Genomic DNA, 18,421 nt, shown 5'->3' on the forward strand with positions numbered 1-18,421 from the left:
AGTTCCAGAAGAAAAGGCAAACAGCTTACACGAAGGGGATATTAAGAATTTATTTAAAAATAGCATGTTAACTAATGATTCATTTGCGCTTTCAAGCTTGGCTTGAGAGAAATTTAGAATTCGTGAGATGGTTTGTCTTATTTTGTTATACCAAAATACATTAGGGCTATTTGCCTAAGGAAGGGGACGCCTTCGTGGTGGGCTTACTGAAGGAAACTAGCTCGTATCCACGTTATACATTAAGAATACACCAAAAACGCTCATACATCCAACGTGTCCGTGTGGAATCGAACCCAAGTTGAACTACAACTGTTTAGTGAGTTACCGCTGGGCCTCGTAGTAAGCTGTAAAACTCTGAACCTAACACTGATTATTAATGGACAGACGTAACTAAGTTTAAGGTACTTTAAGTTCATTGTATTATGTTAGCAAATCTATGTTGGAAAACTTGTGACGTGTATAGAAAATACATTTTAGTTTATTCAAGTTATTTTGATTTAACCACAGCATTTTTTTTTTTTAACTTTTCGCATAGTAAACTATTTTTAATCATTAAGGCCCGTCCACACGAGGACGCTCCCGACGTAGTTGACGCAACTTTTTTGACGCCGGCGTAAATTCGCATGACGCAGAAGACGTAAAACTGAGTACGCTCCTGTTCAGCTTTTTCGCCCGCGACGCGCGCGTTCGTCCAATAGCCGACCGAGTTCTTATCACGTGTCATAATCAGAAAACCTTCTTGCTTACCCGTTTCAATATGGCGTCAGAACCACACAGAGATGAGTTTTTGCTTAGAAATATCATAAGTGTATACAGCAATAAAATAATCACTCCATCTTCAGATTTCTCAAACCATATATATTGGTATAAATTTAAAATTCTCATTAAAGGGAAAAACTGTATATTTATAAAGCAATGATCCGACCAATATATGCTTCACCTATTTATAACACCGTAAGTAATAGGAACCTAAAAAAATTACAGTTTCTACGAAATCAAAATTTCTGCCTTACAAAATTATCCTTAATTATTATAAATATTGGCTATATCATGTGTAATAAAAAGCTCTATAAATATCCCAATATTAAATACACCCAAAACTAACTTCAGCAATATAACATCTTCTAAAATAAAGCAGTTGACTGTGAAAGAGTATTCAATAAAATACAATCACGAAATTTTGGAGAAAAGTTACAACTTGTGTCATACAGCAATCATTTATTGAAATTTAATTAAATTACCTTTGCAACGACTTTTACTTCTTACATTATTGTTCACGAATACTGCTATCACAGATAGCTGAGTGGTCAGCGCGCTGCTTTGTGGAGCGAAAGGTTGCGAGTTCGAATCTCACCCGTAGCTAATACATAAATTCAGTAGTTTTTCTCATATTTAATCATGAATCATTATATTCTTATTTTACCTATTATTATTGTTTTCGTTTCTTATTTTATTCATTATTATTTTTTTAAATTTAGTTTAAAAATGTGCATTGCAAATAGAAATCCTTATATAATAATATATCTGCATCTCTTTATATCATCTATAAATTCTCTTTATTTTTACTTTTGCATATTTTATCATGCACATAATTTCTCATAAACTGTACAAAGTTTGAACCTCATTCTAAATTGAAAAATAAATAAAAAGAAAAACAAAAGGCCAAGGGAGGGGGAGTTAAAAAAATAGGAAGTTGGTTTTATTATATGGTGGATGGGGTAGATAAAGAGAATTAAGTAATTTAATTCTCTTTATATACTGTATTCCAAACCAATTTTATAAATCCTAATTTTCATACAATATAGAATCTGCAAGTCTGTCAAACTGGTAGATACTCATCCTGAAGTAATTAAAAAACAAGTAATAGTTAAAAAAAAAAGTCAATTCCTACTTAGGTCCACAAAGAAAAATTTAAAAAATACAAATAAATAAATAAAAATACAAACAGAATTTTTTAAAATTAAAAATTTAAAAATTTTAATATGTGAAAAAGCTGTATTAACATCAAGTGTCATTCACTACAAGTTTAAAAAATTGTATTTGAACTTGATGAATAAAAAGCATTTTATGTACTGAAAATTTGAACAAGATATAGGGAGAGTGTGAGATAATAGTAGGAATTTAATAATTCCGGATATTCCTTTTGTAAACGAGGCAGTAAAAAAAACATCTAAAATCTCTTTGAACATAAATAAATCTTTCGGACCCATTCTTACCATTTTTTTGCGGTTTTGCCTCTGCTTAATAATTGCACTTAATAGTAAAATTTCAGCTATTAAAAAAATCATCTGATTTGGACAACTTGCCGCAAACATACAGAAACACGCGAAGTAATAAGATACAGCTCTGTTGACGCTATATTACAGCGTCACGTGATTTTTGCGCAAAATAATTCTATTGGTTAAACGCACTCTTCGCAAGCGTTCGTCAGCTACGTTTCGAGCGTACTCGTGTGGACGGGCCTTTACGGTTTATCAACGTTGTATTCATAGTTCTTTGTTCCTGGTTGTGAAATTCAATTTAACAGAGTTTCGCAACCACGGACACCATGCCTACTGAAAAGTCACCATACAGAAGAAAATATTTTTGTATTCAGGAGAAAAATACAACATGCATATAAAATCAACGGGTGTAAATAGTAATGGGCAACACTTTACAAGTACAGGTAGTCTTCTACTTAAGCTTCTGACTTTCGTAAAAACAAGCAAGATTAAAAATCTTCCGATTTAAAATAACCGCCAGCATATGCACGCACGCATTGTTTTTCGTATACGCATAGCAGCGGGACAATTAAAACGTCGCTGTGCGACTTTTCTCGTTTATTTATCATCATTTGTTTATTGTGATATGTAGTAAAATATAAACACAAAATATCTGCTAAACACATGATCCAGTTTCATGTTACATCTCCAACGTATTCTAGTGCTCATCACAACAAACCAATAATAAAAAATAAACAATATCGGCAAAGGTCACGTAGCGTATTTTGAAGGCTTAGCGACAAAAAATTGTGAAACCATTATCTGGTGCTAAGACCATTCCAGACTACTAATGGTTTTCACTTGTTGGCACGTTATTTTCTTCGGAAGTCGATGAGGATGTATATTTTGCTCCAATTTTTGTCTCGTCGTAATATCTAATAAGCAAAATAATATTCCATCATAATAAAGATAAGGAGCTCTCTAAATAGATTTTAAAATAAGGGCTATCGAACCTTATAAAAATGGAGAAATACTGGAGGGGACGGGGAAATAGCTCGGGAAAACTGTCACATTCAAGCATATTCATGATAAAAAATAAGAAAGAAAACAAAGGCCTTTGAAGCGGCATTAACACATATGCAACGTTTTAATTAAAAGAGAGAAAGCTCCATTCATTAAATGAAAAATCATTAAGTATGTCGATAGATAATCACATTAACAAGAATATTTCTCAGAGTTTAGTAATACAAAGGAAAGCAGTTAACATATTTGATATATAAAATCGACAAGATAAACATGGTGAGCAAACATTAAGTGGCAGTTTAATAAATTAGTATAATCGATTTAAAAATCAATATAATTTACCTCCGTATAAAAAGAGAAGCTGCTAGTTCCAAATCGAATTCGAAAATTAAAAATTTTAAGAGAAATCTAAAAGAAATAGATACTGCCGGAACCGTTTAAAGTAGATGAAACCTGATTGCTCTGAAAGGTAACACGAGAACGAACTTGCATTCACAAAGAAGCTAAGTCTTAAGACCATTTTAGTTTAAACTTTATTTATAAAAATGTTAAGGATATCAAGATAAAATAAGCCCTCGACTTACGGCGGAACCGAATTAAGACGGAACACCTCTGGAAAGATATTCGTGGTTAAGTTGTAGACTACTTGTATACACATAATTAATAATACCAGACACAAAAATTTATTATCAGATTACCTTTCAGATGGGCGAACCTTTTATTCTTCAGTAACATGAAATTAATTTCTGCTTTGGTAACTGCACGTCTTATGAAATCTTCTAGGTCCAAGCTGTTTAAGGTATGAAACGAAACCATGTTTGCTTGCAGGCTATCGGAAAGCACGGTCAGTTCAGACAGAAATGTCACAGGTCCTGAAACAAATGATTGAGTGAGCGCGCATAGTTCATCCAGTATTAGTTTAAACGAATTCAAATTCATATTCAAACATTATTCAAAAAGATGTTATAGAATTATGTAAATGGGAGACTTTTGTAACTGCATAAACTTTTATACGAAAATTTTGTGTACATGGTAATATGTGACAAAAGTAGTCGATAGCACTTCGGGTAATTTCATTCATAACTCAATTATGGTTTTTGTTAAATGAAAATGGATTTTTATTTTTATTCGTATCTGAATTTTCAAAGAACTAAACACTTTAAATTCAAAGTGTTTAGTTCTATGAGTATGCTACCTTTTTATCTTATTTAAGCAAGTCTTATTTGCTTTCATCTTAAACAAAGAGTTAAATAACGTTTAAAGTTGGATAGTACAAAACTTAAAAATTAAAAGATCCAAATGATCTTGCGGAATCAAAAGCCCTTGTTTAAGTTGATCGACACGGCTGGATCTGTGAAGATCTGCAAAGTAACATGAATAGAGGAATAACAACTTACTACGATTGTAGATCGTTATATAGACTTTCCGTGAATAATTTAAATCAAGAAAAAATCTATTAGCTTCTTTTAAATGACACATTAGTACGTATAGCATCAAAACTGATATTGGTGTATCACGAAACTCATTGAAATTACGATTTCTGTTCCTAGATAGTGTTATCAAACGGGCATAAATGTCAAAAGAAATTTCAGTTATTGAGTTATTGCTGCGAGATATATCGGAAGCGAAATCTTAATCGAGATGGGATAGCATTATTTTCGAAATTTAATTTTCAAATTATTGTGATTCTAATGCTATTTATGCAGATTTCAAGGTATGAACATTCAGATTTAAAATTTGGCAAATTGTTAGGCTTCTCTAACCTTTCTCAACCATGGCCCACTTAAAAATTTTGCAACCCGCAAATCAAGAATTTCTGAGAATTAATGTAACAAAACCAAAAGTATTGGAAATTTAAGCATACCTTTGAAAACTCCTTCATCATCCGATTTTCAACAATAACGCAACAGATGCAAAATTATTAAAAATGGACCATAAGTTTACGCCTCAGAACTTCATGCACTAATATTAATGTAATGCAATATTACCATTTTCCACCATATATTTATTCGATCAGTACATGGAATTCTGGTAAAATATTGGTCATGAAATACCTTTATTTTCTCGATTTTCATTTTTGTAAATAAATCTCACCAATACGTGCTAACAAAAAGAGTAAGCATGTTTGAGTACATTTGGATAAGAATCTTAAGGAAGATGTTTTTCAAATAAGCTCACGATTCATGCTTCGTAAAAGCTCTTGAAGCTCTTACAGGTCAATGCTCTTTAGAATCCTTGATTAGTTCCATCGCCTACATATCGAGCCAAATATCGTTGACATCGATTCCAAATAGATTTAAAAACTTTCTGCATGTTCGAAAATCCATTTGGTAATTCATTATCAAATTTTCCAATTAGTTCAATGTGTTTTCTGTCAATCGCTGTCAAAGATAGTCTTGTGAATGTAATAGTAAAAGGCACAACATTATTCAACGTTTTATGATATGATATACTAAATTTTGTACTACAACATGGAATTCTCATGTTGTTCATCGATTATTCTTTTTATAATTTAACTTTTACATCTACATGATGCTTATGGGTAACTGCTCAAACTGGCACGTCGTTGACATACTCATCTTCATTTACATAGATAATGCTTCGACTGATATGGTTGACGTAAATTTACCATACTGAATGCAAGAAAAGTTTTGGACTGGTGCCGGAGTTCATTAAAAGAGATAAATTGGTTAAGGAAAATGTCTTTTCCTTTGCAAATTTCACACCTTTCACATAATTACTGTGTGGATTAATAACGCACTGGTATGCGATGACAAAACATTGGTTCAAACTGGCAAGTTTATTGACTTAGTCATAAATCCACCAATTTGAACCAATGTTTGGTCGCTAAGCTTCATCCGTTAGGCTCTCATAATTTCTTCGACGTAATGTTTAACGCTATTAACAACAACAGGTTTAACGAAGATATCTGCATACCTACTTACGGACATTTGACAAATTGACAGGTAAAGGAAACCACATATTTTCTTAAAGACTATTAAACATTTACAATCTTAACAATTCAGTATCTCTTCTTTAATTCCTTGTGATGACTAAAGAAAGGTATTTCGTCAGAATAAAGTAAAGCTATTACTTTCTTCCAATTCTATAATAATATTGCTAATAATAATCTAGTAACTTCTCGATCGTCTCTAATCGCACTAACGGGAAGCGTTTATGAAAGGTCTTGACACATGTATTGGAAATCAACGACAGCAGATCGTTCCTTAGACTTGAACCGAATGCTTTAGGTATGTACAAGTCATAGATATTCACACATGACATACTCCTTGCTCTGACGAACCGCAGCGCGTTGATACTGGATTAAAAATTATCAAAAGATATTTCATTGAATTATGATTTCTATTTAGTATCTACGTTCTAACTTTCACATTTTTCCAGAAAATTTCATTAAAAACCAGCTTATTACAATTATCTCTAGTTTTCCCGTGAAAATGACTGGTATCCGTAAAGATAGGAAACAACATCAGGTTAAAGAGCTGAAGAGAAAATAAATCTGAGTATGTATTAGTTTCACATCTCCAATTATCAGAAAAAAATTAGAAAACTATAAAAATAAAGATTTTTGTAATTTTGCTCATGAAGTCCAAAATCAGCCAAAATGACGACTCCCCTAAATTTAGCGTTAAAAATATTCCTTCTATGTCAAATCAAACACAACATAGCTCCATTACACTCAATAAAAATTCATGTGAACAGTTCTGTGCTGGAAATCAGTTTTTCACAGTTTGGCATACGATAATTTGAAAAAACTCTTATAGACACGTAAGACAATATTTATCGATGTTAAAACTAATGAAAATACTTCTGCAAGGAAACCTTCCTACTGCAAAGTTGGATTCGTAATAAAAACTAAATGCATGGTTTTTATTGCAGAAATTTGTATGTAAAGCCTCTTTAACAGACTTGGTTTTACGTTAAGTGTATAGTAAATATAAACATTACTGAAATAATGCTGAAATTTACTATATCAATAGTTAAATGCTCACGCGGGTAAAGTTCAGATTCTGTTGTTTAGAACTATTTTTATAAATATTACATCAACAGTAGCTAACATTTTCATACTTATTTAGCAGATTTGTGGGATTGTAAGCTACATTGTTTTTAAGAGGGAAAAAAATTCTATGAACCTCATTTTATTACAAATTCTATTTTTATTTTACAATGAAAATCTTATTTTAAAAAAGCTGCGAGCCAGATCAAATCTTCGGTGAATAATATCTGCCTTGGATTCGATTAAGGGTTCCCAGCGAGGTCAGTTTTGATCCCCTAGTTGTCGACAGAGTTTTAAACAGGGTAGATGACTATCAAAAGGTCGATAGGCAGTTAATCGGCATACTCAAGATTCCACTGATCACAAAAAATTGGTAACTGTTTGCTAATGCAGAGTAGCAACATGTAAAATTATATTAAATATTCTCTAAAACATTTTAATTATATCAATATTTTATGCAATAAGTGCAAAAAAATACCAACCAACATTTTCCTACTTACCTAGTAGAAGCAAGCTTTAGTCAAGTCAATAATTTATTATGGTAAATAAGAAATAGGTTAAATATTGTTGAAAGAGGCAAAAGTTAAGCAATTTTTCCTTAAGCATTAAAAATATTGCATCAATACATTAAGTGCCGATATCTCAGTAATTAAAATCGAACTTTTGAGCTATTCATACTGTGAACCTATAATTTTGTTTCTGGTAACTTGTTTATATTTGAAATTAAAAATAAAACAAATCCATGTTTCAAAACTTGTGTTTATATTCTAAGTAATTGTCTTTAAATTATTCATGTGCAATTATTTGTATTTTGATTATGCTGAATTCATCCAATAGAAAAAATAAAAGGGGGTTCGACGAGAAAAGGGTTGGGAAACCATGGTTTAGACCAATGAGTTCGTTCACGTGTTGCATCAAGTAGATCATAGAATTTGAATCTTTAACCCATATGCGAGAGCACTGGAATTTCAGAGCATGTATTATAGTCAGCCGATTTTGCTTAAACCTTCAAGTTTAGAAATTAGAAACGTTTAGAGAATACTCTTACCGTAAAGTTACGCTACCTGGCCAATCGCAGACAAAGCATGATATTTGACGTTCTGCAAGATATTTAATCTTACATATTAAAATAGTAAATCGATTTATCAACCGAGTGATTTAAAAGCAATAATATATATACTTCAATATTTATGCTTTAATGCCCGACTGATATAATAACACTTACGAGTAAATACTTGTACCATTATTATATTGAGTAAAAGGTGTTTTGTAATGGCATTTTATGTATTTCAGTATATTTGACGATGATTAATAGCAAGTTTTAACTTAACTAAATGTTGAAAAGTTATTTTATATTAATTTTGGCAAACTGTGATATACGTTATAATTTTTAAATCCTTTAACGCTAAAATATCTTCAAGATTAACTTAAAATGTCTCAGTGATTGAATAACTATTTATCTGTGTGTAAGTATCTCATAACTCAAAAACGAGTAGCCGTAGATGTTGAAATCTTGCATATAGTTCTGCTAATAACATCTAACTTTGCACCTCCCTTTTTCGCTGCAATCGGCCGGACCAAATATATTGTCGCGTACGTACGGGTTCGCAATAGATTGAATGCACACAGATCCAATGATAAATTGATAAAGTTTATTTTATGAAAAGAAAATGAACTTCAGAGTTCTGCAACTTTCCACAGAAATATATCGTACAGGCGTTCACAGTATCACAGAGTACAATCAGTAAACACACTTCAAGTACTAGGAACGTTAAACACAATGCAAGCGAAGCTTTCAATACTCCGAAGTCGCTCTGAACTAACAGGTCACAACAGCAACTCAGAGCAGATGCTCGCTCCGGTCTTTTATAGTTTTCACTCAGCCGCCGAGATATTTTTAATACTTTCCACTTCTCGAAATTACCGGAAGGCATACAAGGGCTGAATTACGGTTACAGCTAATATAGTGATCAATTACATTTATTCAGTTACAATACATATTACGGTGATGCAGAGATCTGACCAAAATAGCGCAAAGTCTAGAGACTTGGAAATTTCTCTCCAAATTTACCAACCAGAATTAGTTGACAAAACCATTGCCAGTTTGGTGATATCTAAACAAAATATGTGTAAATCTCTAATAAATCAGACTGGATCGCAGTTAAAGTAATAAACAGAGGAGCAATCTTCCACACAACATTTATTCACGAACACCAAAGACGAACTGATACATATACATAATTGACATCACAGTTTCTTTTTACAAACAAACACTACCGCCATCTATTGGCGATCTATGGATACACAATCCTAAACTTAACACTCCCCCCCCATGCATCCGTAACGGATGCATCAATTTTACTGAACTTCAAGATTATAAAGTCTTTCAATTGGTCTTCTAACAACACCCTTATCTAACTGAATCTCACAAGATCTAATTCTATCATCTCTTCCATGAAATAATTCCTTAATCCTACTCATCTTCCAGTTACAGCGTTTCACATTATCTTCTCGTACAAGTACAACATCATTAATTTTAAACACGGGAGAATTCTTTGGAGTTTTTGAAAACATGATTGATCTTAATTCTAACAAATATTCTTTATAAAACCTTTTCCAAAAATGCTCTAATATTAATTGCCTATGCTTCCATCTTTTAATCAACTGACATCTTGTAGATTCTAGTTTAGATTCAGGTGAAGGTAAAACAGTCAATCTAGATCCAGTTATAAAATGAGATGGTGAAAGAGGATCAGGTTCATTTGGTTCATTGTATACATAAGTTATAGGTCTAGAATTAATAACAGCTTCAACTTCAACTAAAACAGTATACAGTTCTTCATAATATAAAGAAGCTTTACCTAAGATACGTTTTAAACAAGTTTTTACAGATCTTACCAAACGTTCCCAGAATCCGCCCTACCAAGGAGCACCTTCTACAATAAATTTCCATTCAAACCCATTTTTACCAAGGAAATTTAGAACCTTTTTATCTTTACATAATTTATACAAATATTTTAATTCACGATCAGCAGTCTTAAAGGTTTTAGCATTATCAGAATATATAACTCTACAAATACCCCTACGTGCAAAAAATCTACGCAAGGCTTGAATGAAGCACTCTGTACTTAAATTTGATAACAATTCTAAATGGACTCCTCGAGTCACTGCACAGGTAAACAATGAAATATACACTTTTGTACCATCCTTTAAATACAAAGGGCCAGCGAAATCTATGCCACTTACCTCAAATGGTTGAGCTTTCTCCACTCGGTCGGCTGGAAGAGGAGCCGATATCTCGTGTCCAGCTTTAGCATTATATTTTTTACAAAATCTACAATCATGTAACACAGATTTTACAAAACATCTAGCTTTTAAAATCCAAAATTTCCCTCTTACTTGCACTAAAGTTTCATTTACACCACTATGAAGTACCTTTTCATGACAATTCAAAATAATTAAACGAGAAAAATAATTATTTGGTAATATTAAAGGCTGAATTTCATCGACATCTAATGATTTCACTAATCTACTTCCAACTCTTAAACAACCCTTTTCATCCATTACTGGATTTAACCCAAACAATTTGGAATTATGAGATAATAGTTTTTTACATTTAACATCATTCAACTCTTCAAAAAAATACTCACCTTGTGATAAGATAATCCAATAACACATAGCATTACATATTTCATTTTTGGTCACAGGACCAATCAGTATTCTGCGACTTTAAATTATTAATGAATCTAAATACATATGACGTGATTCTTAAAAGTTTACCTAAGTCACTAAAGTTTTCTATTTTTAACACAGGTTGTAAAGGTTGAACACTGCTAGTAACTTGAGTCACAACTCTTTCTTCAACACAATCTACTGTGTTACAATGCTTGTTCACTTTAGGCCAATTTATTTCATCTTGATGAAGCCATGGAGGTCCATGCCACCACACTTGATCTACTACAAGATCACTCACTTTAACACCGCGTGTAATTTTATCGGCCGGATTATCTGAGCCAGGACAATGATGCCACATGCTCGGGGATGTTTTGTCTTGAATTTCAGACACTCGATTTTGTACGAATGTTTTCCATCGCCGTGGTGAGTTTTTTTATCCAATGAAGCACAATAAGAGAATCTGTCCATAAATAAATCTTAGCTTGAGGAAAATGTACACGGACTGTAGTTACAAGTCTTGCACCTAACACTGCTGCCATAAGCTCGAGTCTTGGTAAAGATAATTTTTTCAGGGAAGCCACTCTGCTCTTGGCTATCACTAAACTTGTTGCACAATAGTTTAAGCTGCGGAATTTCACGTACATGCTGCTCCGTAAGCACTTTGAGATGAATCAAAAAAACAATGTAGTTCTAGTGTTTCAGGTGTTTCATCAACATCACGAAAATACCACCTAGGTATCTGGATATTAGGTAGATCACATAGTTGCCTATATCATCTGTTCCAATTGTCTTGCAATTCTGGTGGGATAATTTCATCCCAATCAACACCTTTCAGCCATAAATCCTGAAACAGAACTTTTGCTTGAATAACATATGGAGCAAGAAACCAAACAGGATCGAAGATTTTTGAAGCAGCTTTTAAAACACAGCGTTTTGTTTGGTCATTTGACTGGATGAAATCAATAACGTCTTGTGCATTAAAACAGAAGATATCCTTAATTGTATCCCATTGAAGTCCAAGAATCTTTGAGGGGGGGGGGAATCACAGTCAGGCAATTTAAAGTTAACGAAGTTGTCACTTGATTTATACTGGGTTTTACAGTATCCGAATTAGAATTCCATTTGGTCAAAGTCATTGATGCCTTTTTCATTATATCATTGGCTTCATGATATATCTGTATAGCTTCCTCCTCCGTATCTGATCCACAAATAAAATCGTCAACATACATTAAGTTTTCTAACATTTCTACAGTTCTGGGATGGATGTCTTCAAATTTCTTTATATGATGCTTAATGCAAGCGCTCAGCAAAAATGGACTTGATTTTGCTCCAAACATTACACGACACATCCGATAAACTTGAATTCTCGGATTGCTCAAACTTGAATTCTCATCAATCCACAAAAATCGCATTGAATCCCGATCTTCAGGTGCAACAGAAATTTGCAAAAACGCTTTCTCAATATCTGACGTAAATGCAATTCGATGAAGTCGAAAATTTATTAAAACTTTCAAAAGTTCAGGAAGAAGATTTGGTACTTGCAGTAAATTATCTTTTAGAGATTCATGCTTTTTTTTCCTTTGAAGAAGCATCATAAACAATGAGAAGTTTCGTAGAATTATGATCTTCACGGATGACAGCACGGTGAGGTATGTAGTAAGTTCGTCTCCCAGATGGAGTACCAAGATCGACCTTTTCTATGATTTCTTCCTTAAGCTGATAGTCAATCACTTCTTTATATTGCGCATAAAAGTTCAAGTTTGATTTAAATTGTTCGATCAGATTTAAAAATCGTCTTTCAGCATTCTTAAAATTGTCTCTTAAAAGTCACATTCTGATCTTTCCATGGAAGTCTAACTTCGTATTTATCACCCTTTTGTGTAATCGAGTTGTTAAATATTTGCAACGCCATTTCATTTTGTTCTTCGTCAGAACTATTTTTAGTTCCTATAGATTCAATATCCCAAAACGATTCGACGCTTTTTAGAAGTTTCTCTTCTACACTTACGTTTAAACACGCATCATGGATTTGAAAGTCTGATGAAGAAAATCTGCCTTGTATAGACCACCCAAACAAGGTTTTCATCGCTACGGCATTTCTGTTTATCCTTTTTATTTTCTTCGCTTGCTATTTTCCACATAATGTCCGCCCCGATTAAAACGGAAATACGATTCATCCCATCGGCGCCGCCGCAGTCTGTCAAAGTGACGCCGAATGCTTGGAGTTTGGATTTGATTTCTACATCTGGTACTCGTATATCGGCATTTGTTATGACTGGTACTTCAATGACTTCGAGATTTATGGATTTTTCAGGGTCATTAATATTTCGGAGCGTAAGTTCAACTTTCTTTCGACGCCAATGTTTCCCGTTCTTTTCACCGAAGGTATGCAGATTTAAAACAGTTTCTCCTTTCACTGGTAACTGTAATTTTCTTGATAAATCTTCTCGAATTGCAGAGATTTGGCTACCGCCGTCAAGAAGACATCTCACAATACAGTTCTTGTTTCTGCCCTCAGCCACAGCATACACCGTTTGAAGCATAATATTAGATCCAGTTTTGGCAGAAGAATTTTGAACAATTTCCGCCGATGTTTCGGTTTCCTTATTTTTTGCGCTGGAGACAGCTGATGCGGGATTCACACACACACACACTTTCATGATGTTTACCGCGGCACTTTTTGCAGGAAAACTGTTTGTTCTTACAGTTGATAGCTAAATGTTTACATCCAAAACACAGAAAACATTTTCCTGTACATTTTAAAATGTTGCGTTTCTCATCACCGTTCACCTCAGTACATTTATATTTCGTATGATCTTTGTCACAAAATATACATTTGTATCCAATTGTTGATAAAGCTGAAGCAGTCGGAACTTTCGGTTTATAATTCGGATAACTTTCGTGCGTTGTTCATTTTGACGAAAGTATGATTTCTGATTCGTTTTCGCAGAGTTCATTAAACTTGCAGCATCTCGACAGTTAACTTCCTTTTTTAAGAATTCGATAAGTTCCTTTATATCAAATCCTGCTTCCATATTTCGACTTCGATTAAATTCCAAATTTAATTCCTCTGGAAATTTCTGCAAAATGATAGGACAGAGAATATTTCCATAACTTACAGAAGTAACTAACGTTTAACGATTCTAAACTTCGAATGTTGACTTCGCATTCATCGTACAGCTTACGCAGTGCTTTAACATTTGAAATGTTTCCCACTGGTTCAAGGGATAATAATTTATTCATATGAGAGTTGATAACAACATCTTGTCTTCCAAAACGTTCTTTCAATATTTCTACTGCGGAATCATAATTCTGGTCACTTAAAGCGAAACCGGAAATGGCAGCTAAAGCATTACCTCCAAGTAAGGATTTTAGATACGCAAATTTCAGTTTTTCTCAATCCACTATGATTATGAATTGTATTTTCGAATTAGTTTCAAAAGTCTAACCATTTACACGAATCTCCGTAATAAGTTCCGAATTGCAGACGTGGTAACTTCACTGTTTTCGTTTCAACTGGAAGTGCAACATTAGCCGTTTCGTTCTGATGAACTGTTCTAGAAGATTCTGAATTCTTCTTCAAAAATCGTTGCATTCTTCCTCTCCATATAACAGTTTTATCCTGGTATTCTTGACTTAAGGTAACTTCATTTTCAATCTCCTCCGAAGTTACTTTCGTTTCTATTTCTGAATCTAAACTTTTCAGTTGATTTTCTCAATTAACTGTTCATATAAATCCTCGATTATCTCAATTTTCTCATTTAGCGGAATATTATTTGCTAAATTCGATTCGACTTTGGTTATCAGTTTCGTAGTTAATTGTCTAACAACCGATCGTTTCTTTCTCAAATTTTCAAGAACGCCCTCCATTTTCGAAATATTCAGTCTGTCGATTTTCTGGTTCGTAATAATCCCGGTTTGCAGGCACCATAAACAAAATATGTGTAAATCTCTAATAAATAAGACTGGATCGCAGTTAAAGTAATAAACAGAGGAGCGTTCTTCCACACAACATTTATTCACGAACACCAAAGACGAACTGATACATATACATAATTGACATCACAGTTTCTTTTTACAAACAAACACTACCGCCATCTATTGGCGATCTATGGATACACAATCCTAAACTTAACAATATCGGTACTTTTGCGTTTCGCCGGCGCAAATCTCTCCAAGCAGACTTTGTTGGCGGAAACATACAGTATACACATAAAATGTTAACAAACGTTAGTTCTAAGAATTTTTTTATTTTGAAGGCATAAACATTTTAATATGGTTTAAAATTTTGTAAAAAGCCAATAAATTTGTAAAAAGGCATTAATTTGTAAAAAGGCAATTTACTATGCATAGTAACTTCTTAAGCATAGTAACTTCTGCATATGAAAGCATAGTAACTTAAGTTACTTCATAGAATTATGAACAGTTCTAAAGTTTAAGTGGTGCTAAGCCTAACGAGCCCGCCGTTTGTTTACATCTGAAACTTTTACTAGAATACTGAATTAAGTTCGTGCTCCAATTTGTCTTTTTGTCCTGTGTGACCAAAAGTTTAGTTTAAACTTTGTGCACCGAAAATTTTGTCTTTTCAAAAGCTGGCCGAATCGCCTGCTTTTGGGAAGAAAATTTCGTACAAGAAAGTCATGCGATATCCACATGAGATGTTTTAAAATTAAAATATAGCACAAGTATTTTTAATCAGCATTTTAAACGATCACATTCGGAGAAATCCAAAGAGCTATTTAAGTTATACTGCTCATTTTAAATATATTTTACTGCAATTGAAGTTTTTATAAATGGGCGTGAATATTCATAAATATTTTCCACCATATAATTTTAGAGCTATGTTGGTAACAAATTAGTTTTATGGTCATTATAATTCCTAAGTTTCCTTTCTTCTTAGACATACCGGGTGATCAAAAAGTCAGTATAAAATTGAAAACTTAATAAATCACGGAATAATGTAGATAGAGAGGTAAAAATTGACACACATACTTAGAATGACATGGGGTTTTATTAGAAAAGCAATAATCTGATCAGAAAAGCAATAATTAGCATAACAAATTAAGACAAAGCAAAGATGATGTTCTTTACAGGAAATGCTCAATATGTTCCCCATCATTCCTCAATAGCTGTAGTCGAAGAATAATATTGTGAACAGCACTGTAAAGCATGTCCGGAGTTATGGTGAGGCATTGCCGTCGGATGTTGTCTTTCAGCATCCCTAGAGATGTCGGTCGATCACGATACACTTGCGACTTCAGGTAACCCCAAAGCCAGTAATCGCACGGACTGAGGTCTGGGGACCTGGGAGGACAAGCATGACGAAAGTGGAGGCTGAGCACACGATCATCACCAAACGACGCACGCAAGAAATCTTTCAGGCGTCTAGTAATATGGGGTGGAGCGCCATCCTGCATAAAAATCGTACGTTCCAGCAGGTGTTTATCAGCCAGGCTGGGGACGATGCGATTCTGTAACATATCGGTGTACCTCTCGCTCGTCACGTTAGCAGTTATAAAACCAGAATCACGCATTTCCTCGAAAAAAAAAAAAGAGGCCCGAATACAGTATTTTTTTAAAACTTTTTTTGGTTCTAACAAAACCCCATGTCATTCTAAGTATGTGTGTCAATTTTTATCTCTATCTACATTATTCCGTGATTTATTAAGTTTTCAAATTTATACTGACTTTTTGATCAGCTGGTAGATAGATATTTGTGTTTCATAACTTATAATTTGCAATCTGGATACGATACCATTTCAGTATTCGTGAAGTTTTACATGTTAACTTCAAAAACGTCAACGCATTTAACAATTAAATGCCTTCAGTATAATATCAACTTAACGAAATTTTAAAATTCTTACCTGCAACTGCCTGATATGTATTAGGCTTCATTAGTTCTGCAGGCAAATTCCAGCCATTTAGATCCTTTGTCATTAAATTGCCTTTCACATCGAAGGATTCCAAAATTTTAGTACCATGAACAATGTTTTGGTGTGTATTGTCTTCCACCTGCAAAGAGGAAATAAGCATACTGTTTCGATGTTCAGTGCCCCAAAAACATATATTCTCAAGCCTTGATTACTTTTAATAGCTTGGGTATGTAAGAATTCTATGCTATGGAGCATAAATACTATGAATTTTTGTTATCTTAGTACCAAATAATTGAAAGCTTTTAAAATTTATATCTAGTATATCAAAGACGTGTAAAAATCATGTAGCTGAATACTTTTAAAATATTTTATTAATTTGTAGAAAATAACGGTTATTTGATGTTTTTTTATGCCAAGACTCTTACCCTCTTGAAAGGTTGATTAATTATGCTAAACCATTGCAGTGTATTCGTGGTATGCTTTCGTGCCGGAATTTTTTTAATAAAAATTGTATTGCTTTTTCTGGAAGCGATACATTTAATTAGAAACTGTATGGCTTCCAGATGAAACGCAAAAGTCGCATTTAGATAGCCACTTCAATGCTAATTCTTTACAACTTTTACTAACTAAGCATCCGTTTGTGAATATGTATGCCTTGTATGTTGGTTATTAGCATCTATTTCCAAGCAATATTTATGTTAAACCTTCATACCGACACTTAGACGGAAGATTTCAGACTTATTTAGTGTACCTTAAACATTTGACTGGAAGATTAATTTAATCGAAATAAATAAAACCAATGTTAAACCCCTTAATAAAATTCTTTTACTAATGGCAAGTCGTATATTATCTTTCAATATTTACTTCTTAACTTTTAAAAATAATCTAGATTACAAACATGACCGTCTGCATTCAACATTATTTATACATCACTTCTCCAAAATTCAAGAAGATGAATAAAAAGCAATTTATAAGCAGCTTTAAGGATTTGACATCAACATGGAATTTTATACTAAATAATTCGTGCATGAATCTCTTAGCATACTCTAATTTTTAACCCTTTGCGGTCGTATTAAGTTTTCGTATAGGTATCCTAATCGGAAATTTTTTTTTTGAACGAACAGTAATGCTGAAGGAAAAACAAAATTTATTCTTTTATAAACTTTATATGTATGCAACACAATAAGTTTGAATTTGAAGTAAAAACTATATTTTATAGTTCTCCATCCTGTCAATTTTACGGTCACTTCCATCAGCAACTTTCTTATTTTCCATTTTACTTTACGGTCACTTCTTTCAGCACTTTCTTATTTTCTATTTTAGAGTATTATTTTGAAAATATTTTAGGTGAAAATGCACAATTGCACTTAAATATAATTTGTAAAATATTTCAGTTCTACTTTTTCCCGAAGCTTGCTGATTTAATATAAGTATAGTTCTTTATAGTTGTGGTTGAGAACAGATATGCGATTAGAACGGTAGAAAAGCTTTGGTGGCTGAGAGCAGATATACGGCGGCAAAGGGTTAAAATTTCTTTATGTACACTGTTCTACAAGTACGCTTTCTTGATTTCTGGGAAAATTCTCTGAAAAATGGTTTTGGTTTGTGCTATTATGGCAAAGCTTCAAGGGTAC

General features: G+C 33.1%; 1 protein-coding gene and 1 long non-coding RNA gene across 3 annotated transcripts in view; one reads left to right on the plus strand and one right to left on the minus strand.

The window, feature by feature from the left end:
• LOC118193570 (uncharacterized) overlaps positions 1-18,421 on the minus strand; it is a 104,448-nt gene that overhangs the window by 45,901 nt on the left and 40,126 nt on the right. Inside the window, exons 16-17 of the mRNA XM_035364676.2 lie at positions 16,779-16,926; positions 3,923-4,096 (exon numbers count right to left, since the gene is read on the minus strand). Coding sequence (XP_035220567.2) covers positions 3,923-4,096; positions 16,779-16,926 — 322 coding nt within the window. The remainder of the gene's footprint in view (positions 1-3,922; positions 4,097-16,778; positions 16,927-18,421) is intronic.
• Positions 1-18,421, plus strand: part of LOC146996866 (uncharacterized) — a 191,048-nt gene that overhangs the window by 7,869 nt on the left and 164,758 nt on the right. The window lies entirely within an intron of this gene.

The sequence above is a fragment of the Stegodyphus dumicola genome, chromosome 6 (genome assembly GCF_044657685.1).
Source record: "Stegodyphus dumicola isolate Sdum_Otavi_A_Nest chromosome 6, ASM4465768v1".
NCBI classification, from domain to species: Eukaryota; Metazoa; Arthropoda; class Arachnida; order Araneae; family Eresidae; genus Stegodyphus; species Stegodyphus dumicola.